Source organism: Maniola jurtina, chromosome 24, assembly GCF_905333055.1.
Source record: "Maniola jurtina chromosome 24, ilManJurt1.1, whole genome shotgun sequence".
In the NCBI taxonomy this organism is placed as follows: Eukaryota; Metazoa; Arthropoda; class Insecta; order Lepidoptera; family Nymphalidae; genus Maniola; species Maniola jurtina.
The window spans coordinates 8,718,259-8,736,084 of record NC_060052.1 but is presented as its reverse complement, the minus strand read 5'-3'; the positions used below and the strand labels follow the sequence as shown (position 1 = coordinate 8,736,084).

Here is a 17,826-nt window from a genome sequence, read left to right as displayed (position 1 = left end):
CACTTGCTAGATGAGTAACGTTGTAATTTGGAACAAAAATACCGATAACGGAACGACTAGGTATTATGTATGGCAACTTGTTTGTCATTGTCAATGTCAACGTGACATAATTACCATAGACAGATAATTACCTACAATTTAGATTCGTGGTCTGTGCAATTTACCATGTGAGACATGTGCGTGTTGCATTATTTTTTACTAAAATAGTTGTAAGTTTTAATTTTTAATGTGCTATGGATTACGTGGTAGGCAGCATTGCGGCTTTATTAACAGGAAATGTAACCCCCAATCGTCCTAAACCGTTGAAAAATGCTAAAACTCCCATGAAAAACCAACCTTCACCGAATGTTACACCGAAGAGCGAGTTTGTTGAAGACCGGTCCATATTTTTGTCACCTACGATGCAAAAGAAGAAGGCTATTGTTAAGAAATCGCCTAAAAGAATATTTCAGAACTCAGATCTAGACGGTACTAACGGTGAGCATAATGATTCTAGTCTTTTAAGCCCTAAGGCAGACAAAGTTAAGAAACACTTGAAAAACGATTTAGAGGCTGATTCCTTGGCTCCTACGGTTTTATTAAGTCCGAAATCACCTAAAAATAGTGAAATGTCACCTAGGAAAGGTAATAAAAAGAGATCAATTGATAACATTATTGTCACTGATGATAACACACTAAAAAAGAAAAAGCGTATTTCAGAAATTGGAAATGATGACAATATAATACAGAATGCTAAAGAAGATGTACCAAATGCTGAAGCTGAAAATAGTCCCAAAAAGAAAGTCAAAAGGAGAAAATCTGTGATGGAAATAAACTGTGAGAGTTCCTTAGAAAATAATATTTCTAAGAAAAAGAATAAAAAATCAACAAATGAATTCACAATTGAGGAATTTAACATAGTTACCGAAGAAATCAATACTAATACATCTGTTAACGAAAATCAGAGTCCAAAAAAGGACAAAAAGAAAAAGAAAAATAAATCAAAACAAAATGGAAACATCAAAATTGAATCAAAAGGTAACATAATCCATATATCTATACTAATATTATAAAGAGGTAAAGTTTGTAAGTTTGTTTGTAGGAAGTAATCTCTGGAACTACTTTAGAAAGCTACATTATTCCTGAGTAACATAGATAGGCTACATTTTATTTTCCAAAAAAAAAAAAAACTGGCCAAGTGCAAGTCAGACTCGCCCACCGAGAGTTCCTTACTCGGGTATTTTTCCAACATTTTGCACAATAAATCAAAAACTTTTATGCATAAAAATAAATGAAAATCTATTTTTAAATGTACAGGTAAAGCCTTTCATATGATACCCCACTTGATTTATTTTTCTTACTTTGAAATATATATTTTTTGTGAAGTTATCACAAACTCATGGGTTTTGGATTTTTTCCTTTACTTGTGATATAAGACCTACCTGCCAAATTTCATAATTCTAGGTCAACGGGAAGTACCGTTCTTCTTGTATGGGTTTTCTTGACAGACACAACAATTGGACAGACAGACAACAAAGCGATAAGGGTTTTTGTTTTTGATATATGGAGTCCTAAAATAGTTATATGGTCCATCTGTCGTGATTTCACGTACGCTTTCACACATTCTGCCTGCATATTCCAATCGCGAGCAAAAGAGCATGTTGTATAAAGCTATTAATGAATAAAATATAATATAGTTTCTTTAAAATGCAGATACTAATGAGGGCGAAATAGAATCAGAAAATAAAGAAGTTAGTATCAATGCAGCTGTTACTGAAACTCCGGGGGCTATAAAGAAGAAGAAAAAGAGAAGGAAGAAGAAATCAAAACAAACAGAATTAACAAACAGTGCTAACTCAAGCACAGTTACCAACATAGAAGGTGATTCCATCACAGAACATAAATCACAAAATGCATCTACAGTAACACAGGACCCTGTAAAGAAAAAGAAAAATCGAAAGAAGAAAAAGTCTAAACAGACTGAAGAACAAATAGAATCATTAAATAACTCGATTACCAACATGGAAGTAGATTCAATAAAAAATGAATCTGAAAATACATCTAAAGATAATCCAGAAAAGAAGAAAAAGAAATCGAAACTGGCTAAAAACAACGATCAAGCTGATCCAGGAGCTAGTGAACCTGTCAAAGTTAACCCGAATGCAGTCACGAGTCAGGATACCGATTCAGAACATGATTCAGACGATGAAATCGATTCAGAAAATGAGGAAGACAACAAAAAGGTTTTAGACACAGGTACTCAAATGCTTTTTATTCCTCTAAAGTCTAAACTAAAACACTGTAATGACCTTCCTAGCGCAGTGGCCATATTAGTGGGAGGTCCCAGGTTCGATTCCCGGCAGAGTTTGGAACTTAATAATTTTTAAATCAGTGGTCTGGTCTAGTCGGAGGCTTTGGTCGTAACTAGTTGCCACACTACCGGCAAAGCGGCACGGCTTTGCCGGTAGTGTGGCCAAGTGATTTAGGGTTCCGGTATGATGCTGTGCAGAAAAAAAGGGGTATAGGTTTAATAAAAACTACCATACCCCTTCCAGGTTAGCCTGCTTCCATCTTAGACTGCATCATCACTTACCACCAGGCGAGATTGCAGTCAAGAGCTAACTTGTATCTGAATTAAAAAAATTCAAAAAAACTAGATTATGTTTAGGCTGGTTTAAGATTATAAGTTAAATATAATTAAAGTTAAATAAAGTTAAATATAATTAAAGTTAAAAAATTAAATAAAAAAAATATCAACATACAGCTCAAACTACTGGATAGATTAGACTGAAATGTGGTATGCAGTTAGCTATATTAGCGACCTTTGATGTCGCATCGGCGCCTTTGACAAGACGACACAAAAGGCGACCGTATTTAAGCGAACAGACTGAATGCACATTTTACAATGAAACTAAAGGTCTGAGGCCTGAGCCCTATCTTATGCCTCTCTTATTTTTATTCCAAAAGGTCCAGCAGATGACAGTTCAGATGAAGCACCTGACAAAGGGAAGAAAGATAAAGAAGGGGAACAGAAGGTTGATCAGCTTATTGCAGAAGATGAGTTGAAGAGGACGCTGTTTGTGGGCAACGTGCCCTTCAGCGGCAAGACCAAGAAGGAGATGAAAAAGATATTCAGTAAACATGGGAAAATTGAGACCGTCAGGTAAGAGACAATTGTTCCATAGATTAAGTATGTATTTGTTTGCTTCTTAAAAGTGCAAGCATAAATACAGTGCGACTAGGATCTTTTGGCACTTGAATGACATTGACAGAGGGGTGTCAGTTGTAGAACAAAAGCTGCCAGCAAATAGATCTCCTTAATTTTAGGGAAAATGTCAATGCTGAAAATGAAGTAAGTTTTGTTTAATCCATACTATCCATATCCATACTAATATTATAAATGCGAAAGTGTGTCTGTCTGTCTATCTGTCTGTCTGTCTGCTACGTTTTCACGACCCAACCTCTGAACCTATTTTAATGAAATTTGATACAAACTTGAGGATTTAGTATGGATTTGAATTTGATGGTTTGCGGCAGGATCCGCACGGTGCCGGTGAAGGACGCTCGCGACACGCCCAAGCTGGCCGTCATCAAGAAGGAGCTGCATCCCGACCGGACCACCGTCCATGTGTACATCCGCTTCAGCACTGCCCTCGCTGTGGAAAAGGTACCTCTTTTTGACCACCTCCCTGGTACTGGTCTCATAAGTGAGAGGTCCAAACTCAAACTCAAAATCATTTATTCAAAGTAGGTACGATTGTGCACCTTTTGATGGGCACAATTGTTAGATTTGTAAGGTGATATTATCCGATCCCGGGTTTGATTCCTGGTGGGGGCAATTTAGGAATTTATATTTTCTAAATTGTCTCTAGTCTGATCTAGTGGGAGGCTTTGGCCGTGGCTAGCTACCACCCTACCGACAAAGCCGTGCCGCCAAGCGATATCGCATTGATATTGCATTGTCTTCTTTTTGGCTTATTTTTGTTTATGGAATTAAACATTACGCAGGCAAAAGTTAAAAAAAGTCAAACATGTATTCAAATTAGGTAATATTGTACTCTTTTTAATTGTTAGAATATAGTGGTGATAATTAATTACGTACACTTAAAACGAAAGCTGCAAGGGTTTCAAATGCGCCCAGGTCTGAGAAGAGCACACAACAAACTCACTCACTGTCCCTAAACCCACATTACATTGCCTAATTTTTTTTATCCAGGCTCTTGTAGAAAACAACACAGTTCTGAATGGTTGCCACCTGCGCGTGCAACCAAGCGAGTCTTCAGGCGTGCCCCACGACCCCAAGTGCAGCATATTTGTGGGCAATATCCCCTTCACACTGGAGGACGAAGCGCTGCGGGGCAAGTTCGAAAAGTGCGGGGACATCGAATCCGTCAGGATCGTGCGGGACAGGGCCACCTGCATTGGGAAAGGTGAGCAACCTTTTTTAACAATACATATTCCCTTTAGTTTGTCTTTATGAAGCATTTTTACTATTTAGAACAATTCTAGCAACACGCCAACTTCTATTTCATACACTAGATGGCACTGCTCGCAGTTTCATCGCGCTTTATCAGACCAACTTATTGGAAGACTTATGGTGGAAGTGACGGGCCTGCCCGCGAAATTCAAATTTAATTTGGTTTTTGGCAATTTGTAAACTAATACGACAGCCTAATACAAGGTCCAGTTTAAGAAATTAATTCTCGTCATTATTAATCGTTAATTCTCATATTCAGGCCCGTCTCATGCCCCATAAGTAATAAAACCACTTACACAAGTAGTTTTTGCGTGAAGGAGTAACAAACATACACACAAACTTTCGCGTTTATAATATTAGCGTAATTTAATATTTGCTTTTTAGAACAGCTCTAGCGACACCGCAACTTCCCACTTCCCACTAATATTATAAAGGCGAAAGTTTGTATGTGTGTGTGTGTGGGTGTGTGTGTGTATATGTTTGTTACTCCTTCACGCAAAAACTACTGGACGGATTGGGCTGAAATTTAGAATTTAAATAGATTACATCCTGGACTAGCACATAGGCTACTTTTTATCCCGGTAAATCAAAGAGTTCCCATGGGATTTTAAAAACCTACATCCACGCGAACGAAGTCGCGGGCGCCAGCTAGTTTACTATATTCTTATTCTAAAAAGAGTTTACTTTAATATGTACTAAAGTGTTTCCTCACTCGAATTTTATCAATTTTTGTGAGATGTAAAACTTCACACTAACCAAGCACACTGAGTCCCGAAAAACTTTATTTATTTATTTTTATTTGATTAGGTATGGGCTTCGTAAACTTCAAATCCAAAGACAGTGTGGAACTAGCCTTAGCGATGACAGAAGAGGATTTGACCATCAAAAACCGAATACTTCGAGTGAAGCGATGCACCGCACCTACCGAAAACCAATTGAAACGTAGACAACATAATAATCAAGGAATGGCAAGTGCTGGTAAAAAGTTCGGTGGTGGTACGCAAACCGACTCAGGCAAGAAAAAAATAATTAGAAGGCAAGAACAAGGCAATGAAACTGGAAACTCCGGTAGAGACAAATTCGGTGGTAGGCCAAATACCTTTGGCAGGAATGAAAATTTCAGAAGGCAAGACCGAGGCAATGAAGCCGGGAGTTTTAATAGAGGCAAATTCGGCGATAGACAAAACGACTTTGGCAAAGGAAATTTCAGGAGGCAAGACCAAGGCAATGAATCCAGGAATTTTAGCAGAGGAAAATTCGGTGATCGGCAAAACGACTTTGGCAAGAAAGAAAATTTCAGGAGGCAAGACCAAGGCAATAAAGCTGGGAATTTCAGTAGAGGCAAGTTTGATGGACAGGACGCTGACAAGAATAGCGGGGCGTATAGAAGGGTTATGAATAAAAGAAAGAATGAGGTATGAAATTTTTTATTTTTTGAGTTCCGTTCTCGAAGGGTGCCAACCGTACCACCTGTCAGTGGTACCATAATAGGTAGAGAGTTGGAATTTTGTTTGTACTTTATTGCAGCTATAACAAATAATTAAAAAAATCAAAATGGCTGCCAAATTAAAAAGTTTTTTTTACGATATCCTTCGTTAGCGAGTCTGACTTGCTTGATCGATTTTTAAATATAAACTCAATTAATAACTCCAGAATTATTCATTTGAAAATTTTATATTCTAGGATAGTGGAGAAGGCCCGCCTACTAAAAGGCAGAATGTGGACCAGCCGCCAAGAGAAAAGAAAGAAAGAAAAGAGTTTGTTGGCATGACTGCAGAGAAGAAAAAAGTAAGTATACTCAGTCTTTCTTGCCATCACAACTTCTCTCCGTGGATACTGTATATTATACAGTATTAGGCCGTCATCGCTTTTTAACTTAAAAATTGACTGTCTATAAATTATCTTTTTTTTTTCAGAAAAACAAATTCAACAAGGGATTAAAGAAGAAGAAACTTCTCAGTGAAATTTTGACGAAATAAAAATGTTTTAATCTTTTTTTTTTTAACTTAATTGTAAGTTACTTTGAACGGTTTTAATTGAATTTAATTGAATTATTATTGTGATAATAAAAAGATGTTAATTTTTATTTTCGTTTGATTGTAAACACAAAATGTAAGAATTTGTCTTCACTTTTTAAAATACGAGCTTTACCAGTCTACAGATTTTATTATCTCTCTTTGAATGTAGGCACTATATTTATTTATTTAGTTTCATTAGTAGGTAACTTTAATGACTATATTTAAATATAACAGTCACAACAGACCTTAAAAGCAATTAAATTGAATAACACACGACAAAAAACAATTAAGGAAAAACAATCCATACAAATAATATACAATAAGGAATTACGAAACACGATTGCAAGTAGGTATGCGACGTATAGGTTTATAAGACAATCAGCCTATTGCGTGCAAAAAGGAAAATTATAAATTACTACAAGTAAATATTAACATTAAACTTCATTACGTTTAAATACTTAGGTATTTCGAATTAAAATAATAAACAGTAGGTATGAATAATTTATTTATTTTTTATTTTTCATGTACATGTCGAAATTGTAGTTACATAGTAATAATAAATTAAGTTGCATTGGAAATGCTTATCTCTAAACAGAGATAAGACCAGCTTCCCGTTCAAAGTTGTGAGTACGTGGAATAGGTCTTACCTATTACCTACTTAGTATGCATGGCCGTAGTCAGGAGGGGGTTTTGGGGGGTTCAAACCCCCCAAATCCCAGACGAAGAGAAATTGTTTTCAAAATGCATGATAACTATAATAGTTCTCGAATTTACAAGCTTTTTGTAAATCTATTAAAAATTTTGCACTCGCTTCGCTCGCGCTTTTATATTGTATTAATTGACTAAGGGAACTTCGTTCAAACCCCGTGAAAACTCTGATTTTTTGGGATAAATACCTATACAAGGCAATTTACCATTGAATAGTACCAAATTTTGCCTAAGAAGATAAGCAGTGAAAAAGACTTTCTCTAATATCTATTATTATAGATTTTTGTAAATACAATTAATAAAAATTTTGCGCTCGCTTTGCTCGCGCTTTGTTACAGTAGTAGTTACCCGGAACTTCGTCCGCACGGGTATACATTTTTGAATATCCCTAGAAACTCATTATTGTTCATGAGTTATGCACTTTATTTTGATACTATAATTAAACGTAGTGGTAATGAAAAGAATTACTAAAAGAGAAGCGGCTCTGGTCTTGTACAAACTCGCATGCTGTCATTATGTCCTGGAAAAGAAAATCAAGATATGAAAATCCATCTAAAAGATACAGATTATTATTATATTATTAAAAGTATTTTATCGACATCTTACAATATTTACAAAAAGATTCAGAACAGAATTTTCAAGTTTCAAAAGCTTAATTTGGTATTATAATCCGCTAAACCAGACAAACCACGCGACGCCCCGACACCGGAGCATCCTCATCCTCCAACCTTTGAATGCCCCTTTGCAATTGGGCATATTATAGCAAATTAGATGATGCCCGCGACTTCGTCCACGTGGATTTAGGTTTTTCGAAATCCCGTGGGAACTCTTTGGTTTTCCGGGATAAAAAGTAGCCTATGAGCTAATCCTGGATATTATCTATCTCCATTCCTCAGCCAAATCCGTCCATTAGTTTTTGCGTGAAAGAGTAACAAACACACACACACACACACACACACATACATACACACAAACTTTCGCCTTTATAATATTAGTGTGAAGTGTGATTAAAAGCTTTTGGTTCCTTGTATATCATGGACTTCCGCAAAATAACGCCTGCTTGTATACAACAAAACAGAATTATTAATCCTCGTCCTTTGTATTACTTATTATATCTAGAAATCTATTCATACTAGAAGGCCATGTAGCACGGAAGAAACCTATAAAATAACGTCGGACGAACCTTAGTAAAGTGGTCAAACGCAGTCTCTAGGAGACGTTTGATGGTATCGGTTTGCTCTGCCTTGTTCAGCCACACGTGCAGTTGTCCTGAGTCGACAGTTTCTGCATCTGCGTCGTCTCCTGCAATAAAAAATGCCCTTTATGAATGTCAATTCCCAACAACGCCGTAATTAACTCGTTAAACTGAGTGGCCACACTTCGGTGAACGTCTAATGCCAATTGAATTGGGGTTAAAATCGTCTAACGCCAAACGGCAATGTGAATGCCGTTGAACGTTGATCGTGGCTACATCAGTTTAGTTTAGCTAGCTTTAGGTTTTCACAGAGTATGTAGGTACCAACTAGAAATTTTGCGGATCTATTACATACACATTCTAGCATCTTGAGATTTTTTAAACCCCTTTTTTCCAACGCTGTGTAAGGTCATCATTGTAACCACTTTAGGACCCCAACGTTTATTTTGTTTTCGAACTATGTAGTATCCAGTCCATTGCTACTTTAATTTCGCAACACGTTTAGCTATATCGGTTAATCTAGTTCTCCTACGGATCTCTTCATTTCTGATTTGATTACGGAGAGAGACTCCAAGCATAGCTCTCTCCATCGCCCGCTGAGTGACTCTGAACTTTGTTATGAGGCCCATAGTTAGCGACCATGACTCTGATCCATATCTATACATACATTATAATAAAATTGTAGAAAAGTGGTGTCTGTACAATGGAAATATATAAAAAAAAGTAGCAGGGGTTGTTATTATATCGATGCCGAACCCGAAATTGTAATTAATTTTTTTTTGTCTGTTTGTCTGTGTGTTTGTGCACGCTAATATCAGAAACGGCTTATTCGATTTAGATACGGTTTTCACTAATATATTGTAGTACGGTTCATAAATAAAAAAGTTATGTCAATTTAAAGAATCACGGCGAACATTTTTAACGTACAGAGTACGTACTACACGCCTCGCGCCTGAGCGTCCGTGGCTATATAAAGCGCGCTGAAAGTCACTTCCACGCGAACGAAGTCGCGGGCACAACTAGTTCAAAATATTTTTATTCAATTAAACTTTTAAAAGTGTTTTTTTATCGTCAAAATAATCTACCACTGGTTCGGAATACCGTTCCTACCGAGAAGGACCAGCAAGAAACTCGGCGGTTATGTCTCGGATCTATACGTCATCACTCATCACTGACATCACGCACTGTTCGAACACTTTGGTCTTCAAGTACTGAGGAGTTGAGTACAAAAATATAATGATTACTAGAGGATGCCCGCGACTTCGTCCGCGTGAATTTAGGTTTTCAAAGATTCCGTGGGAACTGTTTGATTTTCCGGGATAAAAAGTTGCCAATGTCAATTATAGGGACGCAAACTACCTCGGTACCAAATATCATACAAATCGGTTAAGCGGATTGGTCTTTAGGAATCCCGCGGGAACTGTTTGATTTTCCGGGATAAAAAGTAGCATATGTCCGTCCCCGGGATATAAGCTAACTCTGTACCAAATTTCGTCAGAATCGGTTAAACTGTTGGGCCGTGAAATGGTAGCAGACAGACAGACATACTTTCGCATTATTATAAGTAAATAAGTAATAAGTAATATAAGTAATCTATACTTCTATACTAATAAATAAAATTGGAGTGTCTGTCTGTAATTTCGAAATAACTACCTCATATTAAGCTCATATGGTTATTTGAACGATACCATAACTGAATCACACGTTTTTAAAATTTTTGTCTGTCTGTCTGTCTGTCTGTCTGTCTGTCTGTCTGTCTGTTTGAAAAGGCTAATCTTTGGAACGGCTGAACCGATTTTGACGGGACTTTCACAGGCAAGTAGAGGATTGACCAGGGCGTAAAATAGGCTACTTTTTTAACCGACTTTCAAAAAAGGAGTTGTGTTTTTCTACCTATGTACACCGAAATCTCCGAGATTTCTGAACCGATTTGCGTCATTTCTTTTTTAATCGATAGAGGAACTTTGCGACATTGTTTCATAAAAAATTTGGAGTCCAACTCCTCAATCCTGATGCTGCAGGGGATCTGACCAATCCACGCGGGCGAAGCTGCGGGCATCAGCTAGTAAGTAATATAAGTAAATCACACTAATATTATAAAGGCGAAAGTTTGTATGTGTGTGTGTGTGTGTGTGTGTGTATGTTTGTTACTCCTTCACGCAAAAACTACTGGACGGATTTGGCTGAAATTTGGAATGGAGATAGATAATATCCTGGATTAGCACATAGGCTACTTTTTATCCCGGAAAATCAAAGAGTTCCCACGGGATTTCAAAAAACCTAAATCCACGCGGGCGAAGTCGCGGGCATCGGCTAGTAAGTAATAAGTATGGATTTACCTAAAGCCATTTTAGCCACGAAAGCATCGGTGAAGTTTTCGTTCATATAAACAACTGCGGAAGCATCGAGCTCCGAATTCTGCAGCGCGTGGACGGTAGTGTCCAGGTTGGTGTGGTACGTCTCGCTGATTGGCTGCCTCCGGAGGTGGGAGATGTACCGGCAGGAGATGTTCCTCAGAGAGCAGGGGTCGAGGAACGTGCAGTGCTCATCTGTTTGCTTTGCGTCGTAGTTCACTATTGCCTGTAAAAGACAAGTGTAAATTAATTATAACACCTCCGACAAGTGAAGATTACAGTAACTAGAGCTGATAACTTTCAAACGGCTGAACCGAATTTCTTGGATTATAGCTAAGAACACTCTCGATCAAGCCACTTTTCAAACAAAAAAAAACTATATTAAAATTGGTTCATTAGTTTAGGAGCTACGATGCTACAGACAGATACACAGATACACACTTTTGTGAAACAAATGTAGATACCTTTAAGGACGATTTTAAAAAAAGAATATTAGCTATGCTAATCATGAGTATTAATACTCTCCTTTCCCCTCCAATTAAGCGTAAAGCTTGTGCCAGGAGTGGGTACGACAATAGTGCAACGGGTGGGGTTTGGACCGCCGATATTTCGGAATTCAGTCCGCCCCTCAACCGTTGAGCTATCGAGGCTCTAAATGCAAAAAATTATAATTTCTAATTCCGCCTTGGTTATTCGGGCAACCGCTAGTCCATATTATTAATATTATAAATGCGAAAATCTGTCTGTCTGTCTGTCTGCTACCTTTTCACGACCCAACAGTGTAACCGATTCTGACGAAATTTGGTACAGGGTTAGCTTATATCCCGGGGACGGACATAGGCTATTTTTTATCCTGGAAAATCAAAGAGTTCCCGCGGGATTCCTAAAAACCCATCCACTTAACCGATTTGTTTGAAAGGTACCGAAGTAGCTTGCGTCTCTGTAATCGAAATAGGCAACTTTTCATCCCGGAAAATCAAATAGTTCTCACGGGATCTATAAAAATCTAAATCCACGCGGACGAAGTCGCGGGCATCCTCTAGTAGTAAACAAGTGCCTAGGCACGTAATACATTACGACAGTAAATTGATAACGCTACATCCTAATTATGGTATAGTTTATAGGCATCGGAAAACCTTGGCGCGGTCACGCTCGGTCAGCGTTGACCCTACACTATAAAGGACGCGAGCTGTCATAGCATTAGAATTTTTGAAGGTGGACCGGGTCAATTTGTGGTGAGGTAAATGCAGCTATCGACGACCCGTCGAAAATTACATTGATTTACATATTTTGTGTTTCTAAAAATATTAAACTAGATATAGTAAATATCTATTATTTATTGAATAGTACTAGATTTTAAATATCATGCCCATCCCCAGATTGGAAGCTAACTCTGTACCAAATGTTAAAATTGGTGTTTAGCGAATGGGCCGTTAAAAGCTAGCTGACAGACAGATAGATATAATATGTTCGAATTTGTATTATTAAAAAAAAATGGATTGTGTGAACTGACGTTGTGCATGGCAGTCCGAGAAAGAATTGGTAATATCTATAAAAAATCGGCCAAGTGCGAGTCAGACTCGCGCACTGAGGGTTCCGTACTCGGGTATTTATTCCAACATTTTGCACGATAAATCAAGAAATTACCACTACTATTAATTAATATCATCAATTCCAAAATTAAAGGGGTCGGTAATTCGTGCATTTACCTCATAAACAAGACTAATAAATTTTAATTACCATAAAAAAATTAAAGCGAAGACAGGAAAGGTTGATTATTAAACGTTTTAAAAAAATTCAATCGGATTTTTTTTACTTTAATTTAGCAAAGATGTTTATTTTGTTTTGGGTATAATATGAATACTAATCTACGTTACGAATAAAGGTGCCCACGCACTTGAACTGAACTGCAACTGAACTGCGCGTTGCGGCAGCGCCCCACACGATATTCTCTCCAGCCGCGACGCGCGGCAGTGACGCGCTACGCGGTACGCGCGTCGCGGCGGAAGAAATTAGCTGTAGTATCGACTAATTCTGACACATTAGTCGATACTAGAGCTAATTTCTTAAACTGGACCCTTTCAAGTAAAAATTTTTATATAAACCTGTGAGAATGATACTGCTATTGCCGCAATTGAAAATGCCATAAGCCCACGTTGTCGTATTAGTTTAAAAAATGCGAAAAACCAAATTAAATTTGAATTTCGCGGGCAGGCCCGCCGCACGTCACATAAATTTTTTTTGATTCAGTGGTTTTATGGTCTATTAGAGCCGCTATGGTCTTATTAGAGGGAGGTCCCGGGTTCGATTCCCGGCATGGGAAATTTGGAATAGCATTATTTCTAAATTTTCTCTGGTTTGATCTGCTAGGACGCTTCAGCCAGGGATATATTATATTATGATGACAGCGTTTCGGTACGATGCCGTGTACAAACCGAAGGGATATGGGTTTAATAAAAACTGCCATACCCCTTCCAGGTTAGCCCGCTTCCATCGTACATTGTATCATCACTTACCATCAGGTGAGTTTGCAGTCAAGGGCTAACTTTTAGGTATCTGAATTAAAACAAATGTTGACCAATTTTTTTTTTTTTTTTTTTTTTTTCAGATTTTTTTTTTTTTTTTTTTTTATTGAAAATATTACAATAAAACTTAAAGCTAGCCTTATCTAATTACTATACAAATCATGCCCGCGTGGAATGGTGACAAAAATACCAATTGTTGCTATTTTTTATATTTTGAGGAAACTCGATTTGTGTAGGTTTCTACAATTATAATAATAATTATAACGAGTATTTCGTTATCTGCGTAGGTAGGTAATCGAATTTTGATTTGATAAGCAATTAAATTTTTTTACGGTACTTAAAAATTTGTTGTGTATAATTTCTGAATTGGCTCCTTATTGGATATTATGATCCGGCACGGAATTTGAATTTTTTATAGGCAGTAGATATGTTTTAGACCTTATTAAGTAGGTATTAGGTACCTATTTGATACGAAAAAAAATTGCAAATCGGTTCACAAAACTCGGAGAAATTGGTGTACTTACATACATAGAAAAAAACTGGTCAAGTCTAGCCTGACTCGTACACGGAGGATTCCGTACCATTGTGTAAGGCCACTTTTTAATTTGTTTAATTTTATTATTTGTTGTTATAGCGACAAATACACATTCTGTGAAAATTTCAACTCTCTACCTACCTATTACGGTTCACGAGATACAGCCCACTGACAGATAGACGGACGAATGATGGGGTTCCGTTGGCACCCTGGCCAAAACCCTAAAAAAGCAAAACATACTGACCACTTTAAAAGCTTTGGACCCGAAGACGTAGCTGACTAGGACAATCTGCACCAAGCATAACACCAACAGTGGAACTCTGGTCTTCATCGTGTTTAGACTGTAGGTACCTACAGCAGTAAAGCATTTTATTAAAACAGTAGTAGGTAGGTACTGAGTGCAGCAAAATGGTGGAATTTCCACATTTTTTCCGGACAGGGGCTTAGAAATTTATAATTTCCCGTCTGGTCTGGTCTAGTGGGAGGCTTCGGCCGTGGCTAGTTACCACCCTACCGACAGAGCGTGCCGCCAGGCGATTTAGCGTTGCTTTTCCGGGATAAAAAGTAGTCCTTGCCCGTCCCCGGGATGTAAGCTAACTCTGTACCAAACATTCAAATCGGTTCAGTGGTTGAGCCGTGAAAACGTAGCAGACAGAGAGACGGACACACTTTCACATATTTTATAATATTATTAAGTATGGAAGAATGGATATGGATATCAAGATGGCGCTACCCGTTATTAACTTGCAAGGTATTATAGATATTGGTTTCAGATTTGTTGTACACGGAACCTTTTGTGTGCGAGTCTGACTCGCACTTGAGCGGTATTTTAACGAAATCTAGCAAACCACAGACACGGTAGGTATTTGTTTCTAAAACGTGTCTAAAATTTTTATTGAGTTTGATTACCTTGTTAAAAATGTTAAAATATTCAAATGAGAATCAAACTAAATTTGCATGCAGCCTGAAGGCAGCGTGTTTAGAAGCGGTCGAATAGAGTCAATAGAGTAGGTGCCGGCAAATATTGCACATCGAACTTTAGAAAGAGATTTCTGCTTCGTAGAGCGTCGTCTCTGTCACTCGTACCTAATGTGGTGATCTCAAAGACAATGCTCTAAAAATAAATAAATAAATACAAATACGGTTCCTTAAAACCGTCTAACTTCAACCGAACCGAAACGGCAGTCATTTTGATTTTTTATCATTTGTTGTTACAGCGGCAATAGGAATATCCACACTGTGAAAGTTTCAACTCTCTACCTAGGTACTTATAGTTCATGAGATACAGCCCGCTAACAGACAGACAGACAGACCGACGCAGGGTATTAGTAATGTTCGCACTCTTTGGGTACGGAAACCAAAAAATTACGTCGATCCCTTGCTCCGTTGTGGCGTTGTTGAAGGATTAAACCAATAAATCAACAAACGAACACAATTTGACATTCAGATATAGTATGGATGATAAGTATAATGTACAGTTATGATTCTAATTTGCATTTAAATCTAAATCTGCCATTTACATATTTAATTTGCGCTCACGTAGGTAATTATATTATTATTTTTATTTATTTTTCTTGTAAGTTGCCTACGTAGTTACTTAAATGTGCATATAAATGCACCTAATTAGGAACCGGAATTATTCTTTATTAGCAAAAAATACCTAAGTATTTTTTTTGCTAAAGTATAATTGTCATAAAAACGCTTAAGTACCTAAGTATCTAAAAAACTATTGTCGACGTAGTTACCTAACAAATTTTCTGCATTTTCAGAGTTCCGTGATAAAATGAGAAACTCTAGGTGGTCAAAAACGCCTGGATTAAAGAAAAAAAGTATTTTGATCAGAAACGTGTAGTTATACCGTTTTGCTCGTCAGATCAAAGTCAAAGTCAAATAGTTTATTTAAATTGGGTAGGTATTAGTAGACCTACACTTTTTGATTGTAGAATTTGTAAGATAAATGACGTAATGGTGATAATCTGCTTTTATTAGTAAGCTTTTAGACGAAAAAACTTTGGAAAAAAGTACCTATAGACTATAGTTTAAAAAAATCATAAATTCTTTATTTTCGCTAACCTACAACGATCATCAGTTTTTAGTTAGGTATTATTTTTAGGCATAGGTAATAGTTTAAAAAAGTAAAGCTAATAAATTTAGAAGTATTAGCAACTAAACTAAAACTCCAAAGCAAAATTGAACAACTACCTAATCAAAATTGTATATTTTGTGACTGTTAATTGTAGAATTCGTAAGATGATGTGATGATGTAGTAATTAATTACGTAGACTTGAACTAAAGCTCCTAGGGTTCCCAACAAAGGGTCTGCGAAGAAGCCCACAACCAACTCAGCGGGGTAATCTTTTTACTAGGTTACGGAACCCTGTGGAAGGTGCTATTACTCGTAAGTATTCTGTGATCCTACCTTGTGTGTGTTCTAACATGCAACTAACCAGTTTTTTATTCTATTGTCTGGAAAATACAGCAAACATACTAATGGGATTACCCTGAACGTTGTGATTATGACATTAAGACAATCGCAATGTTGTAATTGAATTATTGATGAGTTGATGACAATGACTCTTTTTTATTAAATCAATCATTGGTTGATGACCTAAGTTCACTGCAAGTGTCTGTAGCTATCAATTAACTCTGCTCATGATAAATCTATGGCTTATTTAGACATTTTCAATTTCAAAAATAAGATCCATACAATAGGTAGGTACATTACCTGGTAAAATGAGAAAGTGTGTCTGTCTGTTTGTCTACTATCGTTTCACGTTTCATCTATGATTGATTTTGATGTTTGCCTGTGTCTATACCCGGAATGCAAGCTTTTTATCCCGGGAAACCGAAGAGATCTCACGGGAATTTTGAAAATTTAAATCCACCCGGACGACGTCGCGGGCCTCATCTTGTAGTAAATATACCTACGAAAGACTAGCTCACGCTTACCCTGATCATTGACACTGAATCTAAATTGCTATTTAACTTACGTCTACTTATGTCATGGGTAAGCCTCAATAGCTCAACGGTTATAGGAGCGGACTGAAATCTTAAGGTCGGCAGTTCAAACCCCACCCGTTGCACTATTGTCGTACCCACTCCAAGCACAAGCTTTACGCTTAGTTGGAGGGGAAAGGGGAATGTTAGTCAAGATTAAATGGCTAATATTCTTCTTTTTTTTTAAAACCAGTGAACTACTCCGTATTTTAATATCAAAATACTTAAAATAAAAATGCAAACGTATGTTTGTTTGTTGGTTTGTCCTTCAATCATGTCGCAACAAATGTTAATTTTAACTTCAACTTAAATATTTGCACACTGTCGGTGACAGTCGATTGTGTAGGGACTATACTGATTCATTGTTAACTTGTTATGTACCCACAATCTGGTAAATAAAATATTTATTATTATATTATTATTTATTATAACAAAGCAACCGATCGACCTGATTTTTTGCATGGGTGTAGTTAAAGACTTGGGAACTGGAGAGTGACATCTTTTATCCCGGTAAATCTAAGAGTTACCACGAGATTTTTTAAAACCTAAATCCACGTGGATGAAGTGGCGGGCATTCGCTAGTATGAAAGTTTGGATGTTTGTTATCTATTCTTTCACGGCACAGAAAGAAAAAACTTATTGATCTGACTAAGGGTGGCTCTTTCAAAATCAATGGACTGAACCGATTTGTTCGATTTAAATTTAGTTGCCAGAATGGAGATAGCTTAAATAATATCTACTCTATTTAACATAAAGGCATACATTTCATCCCGGAAAATCAAAAAGCACTTATGGGATTTAAAAAGATTTTTTATAGACGAAGTCACGGGCATCAGCTAGCAATAAATAAGAGAAAGAATAACTCACACTTACTCTGATTAATTGTTTTATATATTGACACTGAAATTAAATAACTACTCAACTTACGTCTATCTACGTCAAAGGTAAACGAGTGAACTAATTGCGTGTTGCCAAACCAGACGGCAAAAAGCAAATGAACAATAAATATTCAAATATATTATTCTTCTAAACGTGAGA

At 37.0% G+C, this 17,826-nt stretch overlaps 2 protein-coding genes across 7 annotated transcripts; one reads left to right on the top strand and one right to left on the bottom strand.

Annotated features, from left to right (window-relative positions):
* The first annotated feature begins 138 nt into the window (after positions 1-138).
* LOC123877840 (nucleolar protein 12-like) lies at positions 139-6,542 on the top strand. Of its 3 annotated transcripts, XM_045924754.1 has the most exons (9): positions 139-1,017; positions 1,693-2,235; positions 2,947-3,142; positions 3,517-3,532; positions 3,575-3,646; positions 4,196-4,409; positions 5,264-5,871; positions 6,140-6,244; positions 6,373-6,542. In XM_045924754.1, exons 1-9 carry the CDS (start codon positions 234-236, stop codon positions 6,433-6,435), a joined length of 2,601 nt encoding a protein of 866 aa, XP_045780710.1. In that variant the 5' UTR covers positions 139-233; the 3' UTR covers positions 6,436-6,542. The 3 variants fall into 3 exon arrangements, with proteins under 3 accessions (XP_045780710.1, XP_045780707.1, XP_045780709.1); XM_045924751.1 differs by having other exon boundaries at positions 3,517-3,646; XM_045924753.1 differs by having other exon boundaries at positions 3,517-3,646; positions 6,140-6,248.
* Positions 6,543-7,563: 1,021 nt separating this feature from the next.
* Positions 7,564-17,765, bottom strand: LOC123877748. 4 transcript variants are annotated; one of them, XM_045924617.1, is made up of 5 exons: positions 17,716-17,765; positions 14,036-14,142; positions 10,717-10,957; positions 8,366-8,484; positions 7,564-7,702 (listed from the first exon to the last, which is right to left on the bottom strand). In XM_045924617.1, the coding sequence occupies exons 2-5, from the start codon at positions 14,120-14,122 to the stop codon at positions 7,622-7,624; spliced, it is 528 nt and encodes a 175-aa protein (XP_045780573.1). In that variant the 5' UTR covers positions 14,123-14,142; positions 17,716-17,765; the 3' UTR covers positions 7,564-7,621. The 4 variants fall into 4 exon arrangements, with proteins under 4 accessions (XP_045780573.1, XP_045780571.1, XP_045780570.1 ...); XM_045924615.1 differs by having other exon boundaries at positions 17,656-17,764; XM_045924614.1 differs by having other exon boundaries at positions 17,662-17,764.
* Between the last annotated feature and the right edge of the window lie 61 nt (positions 17,766-17,826).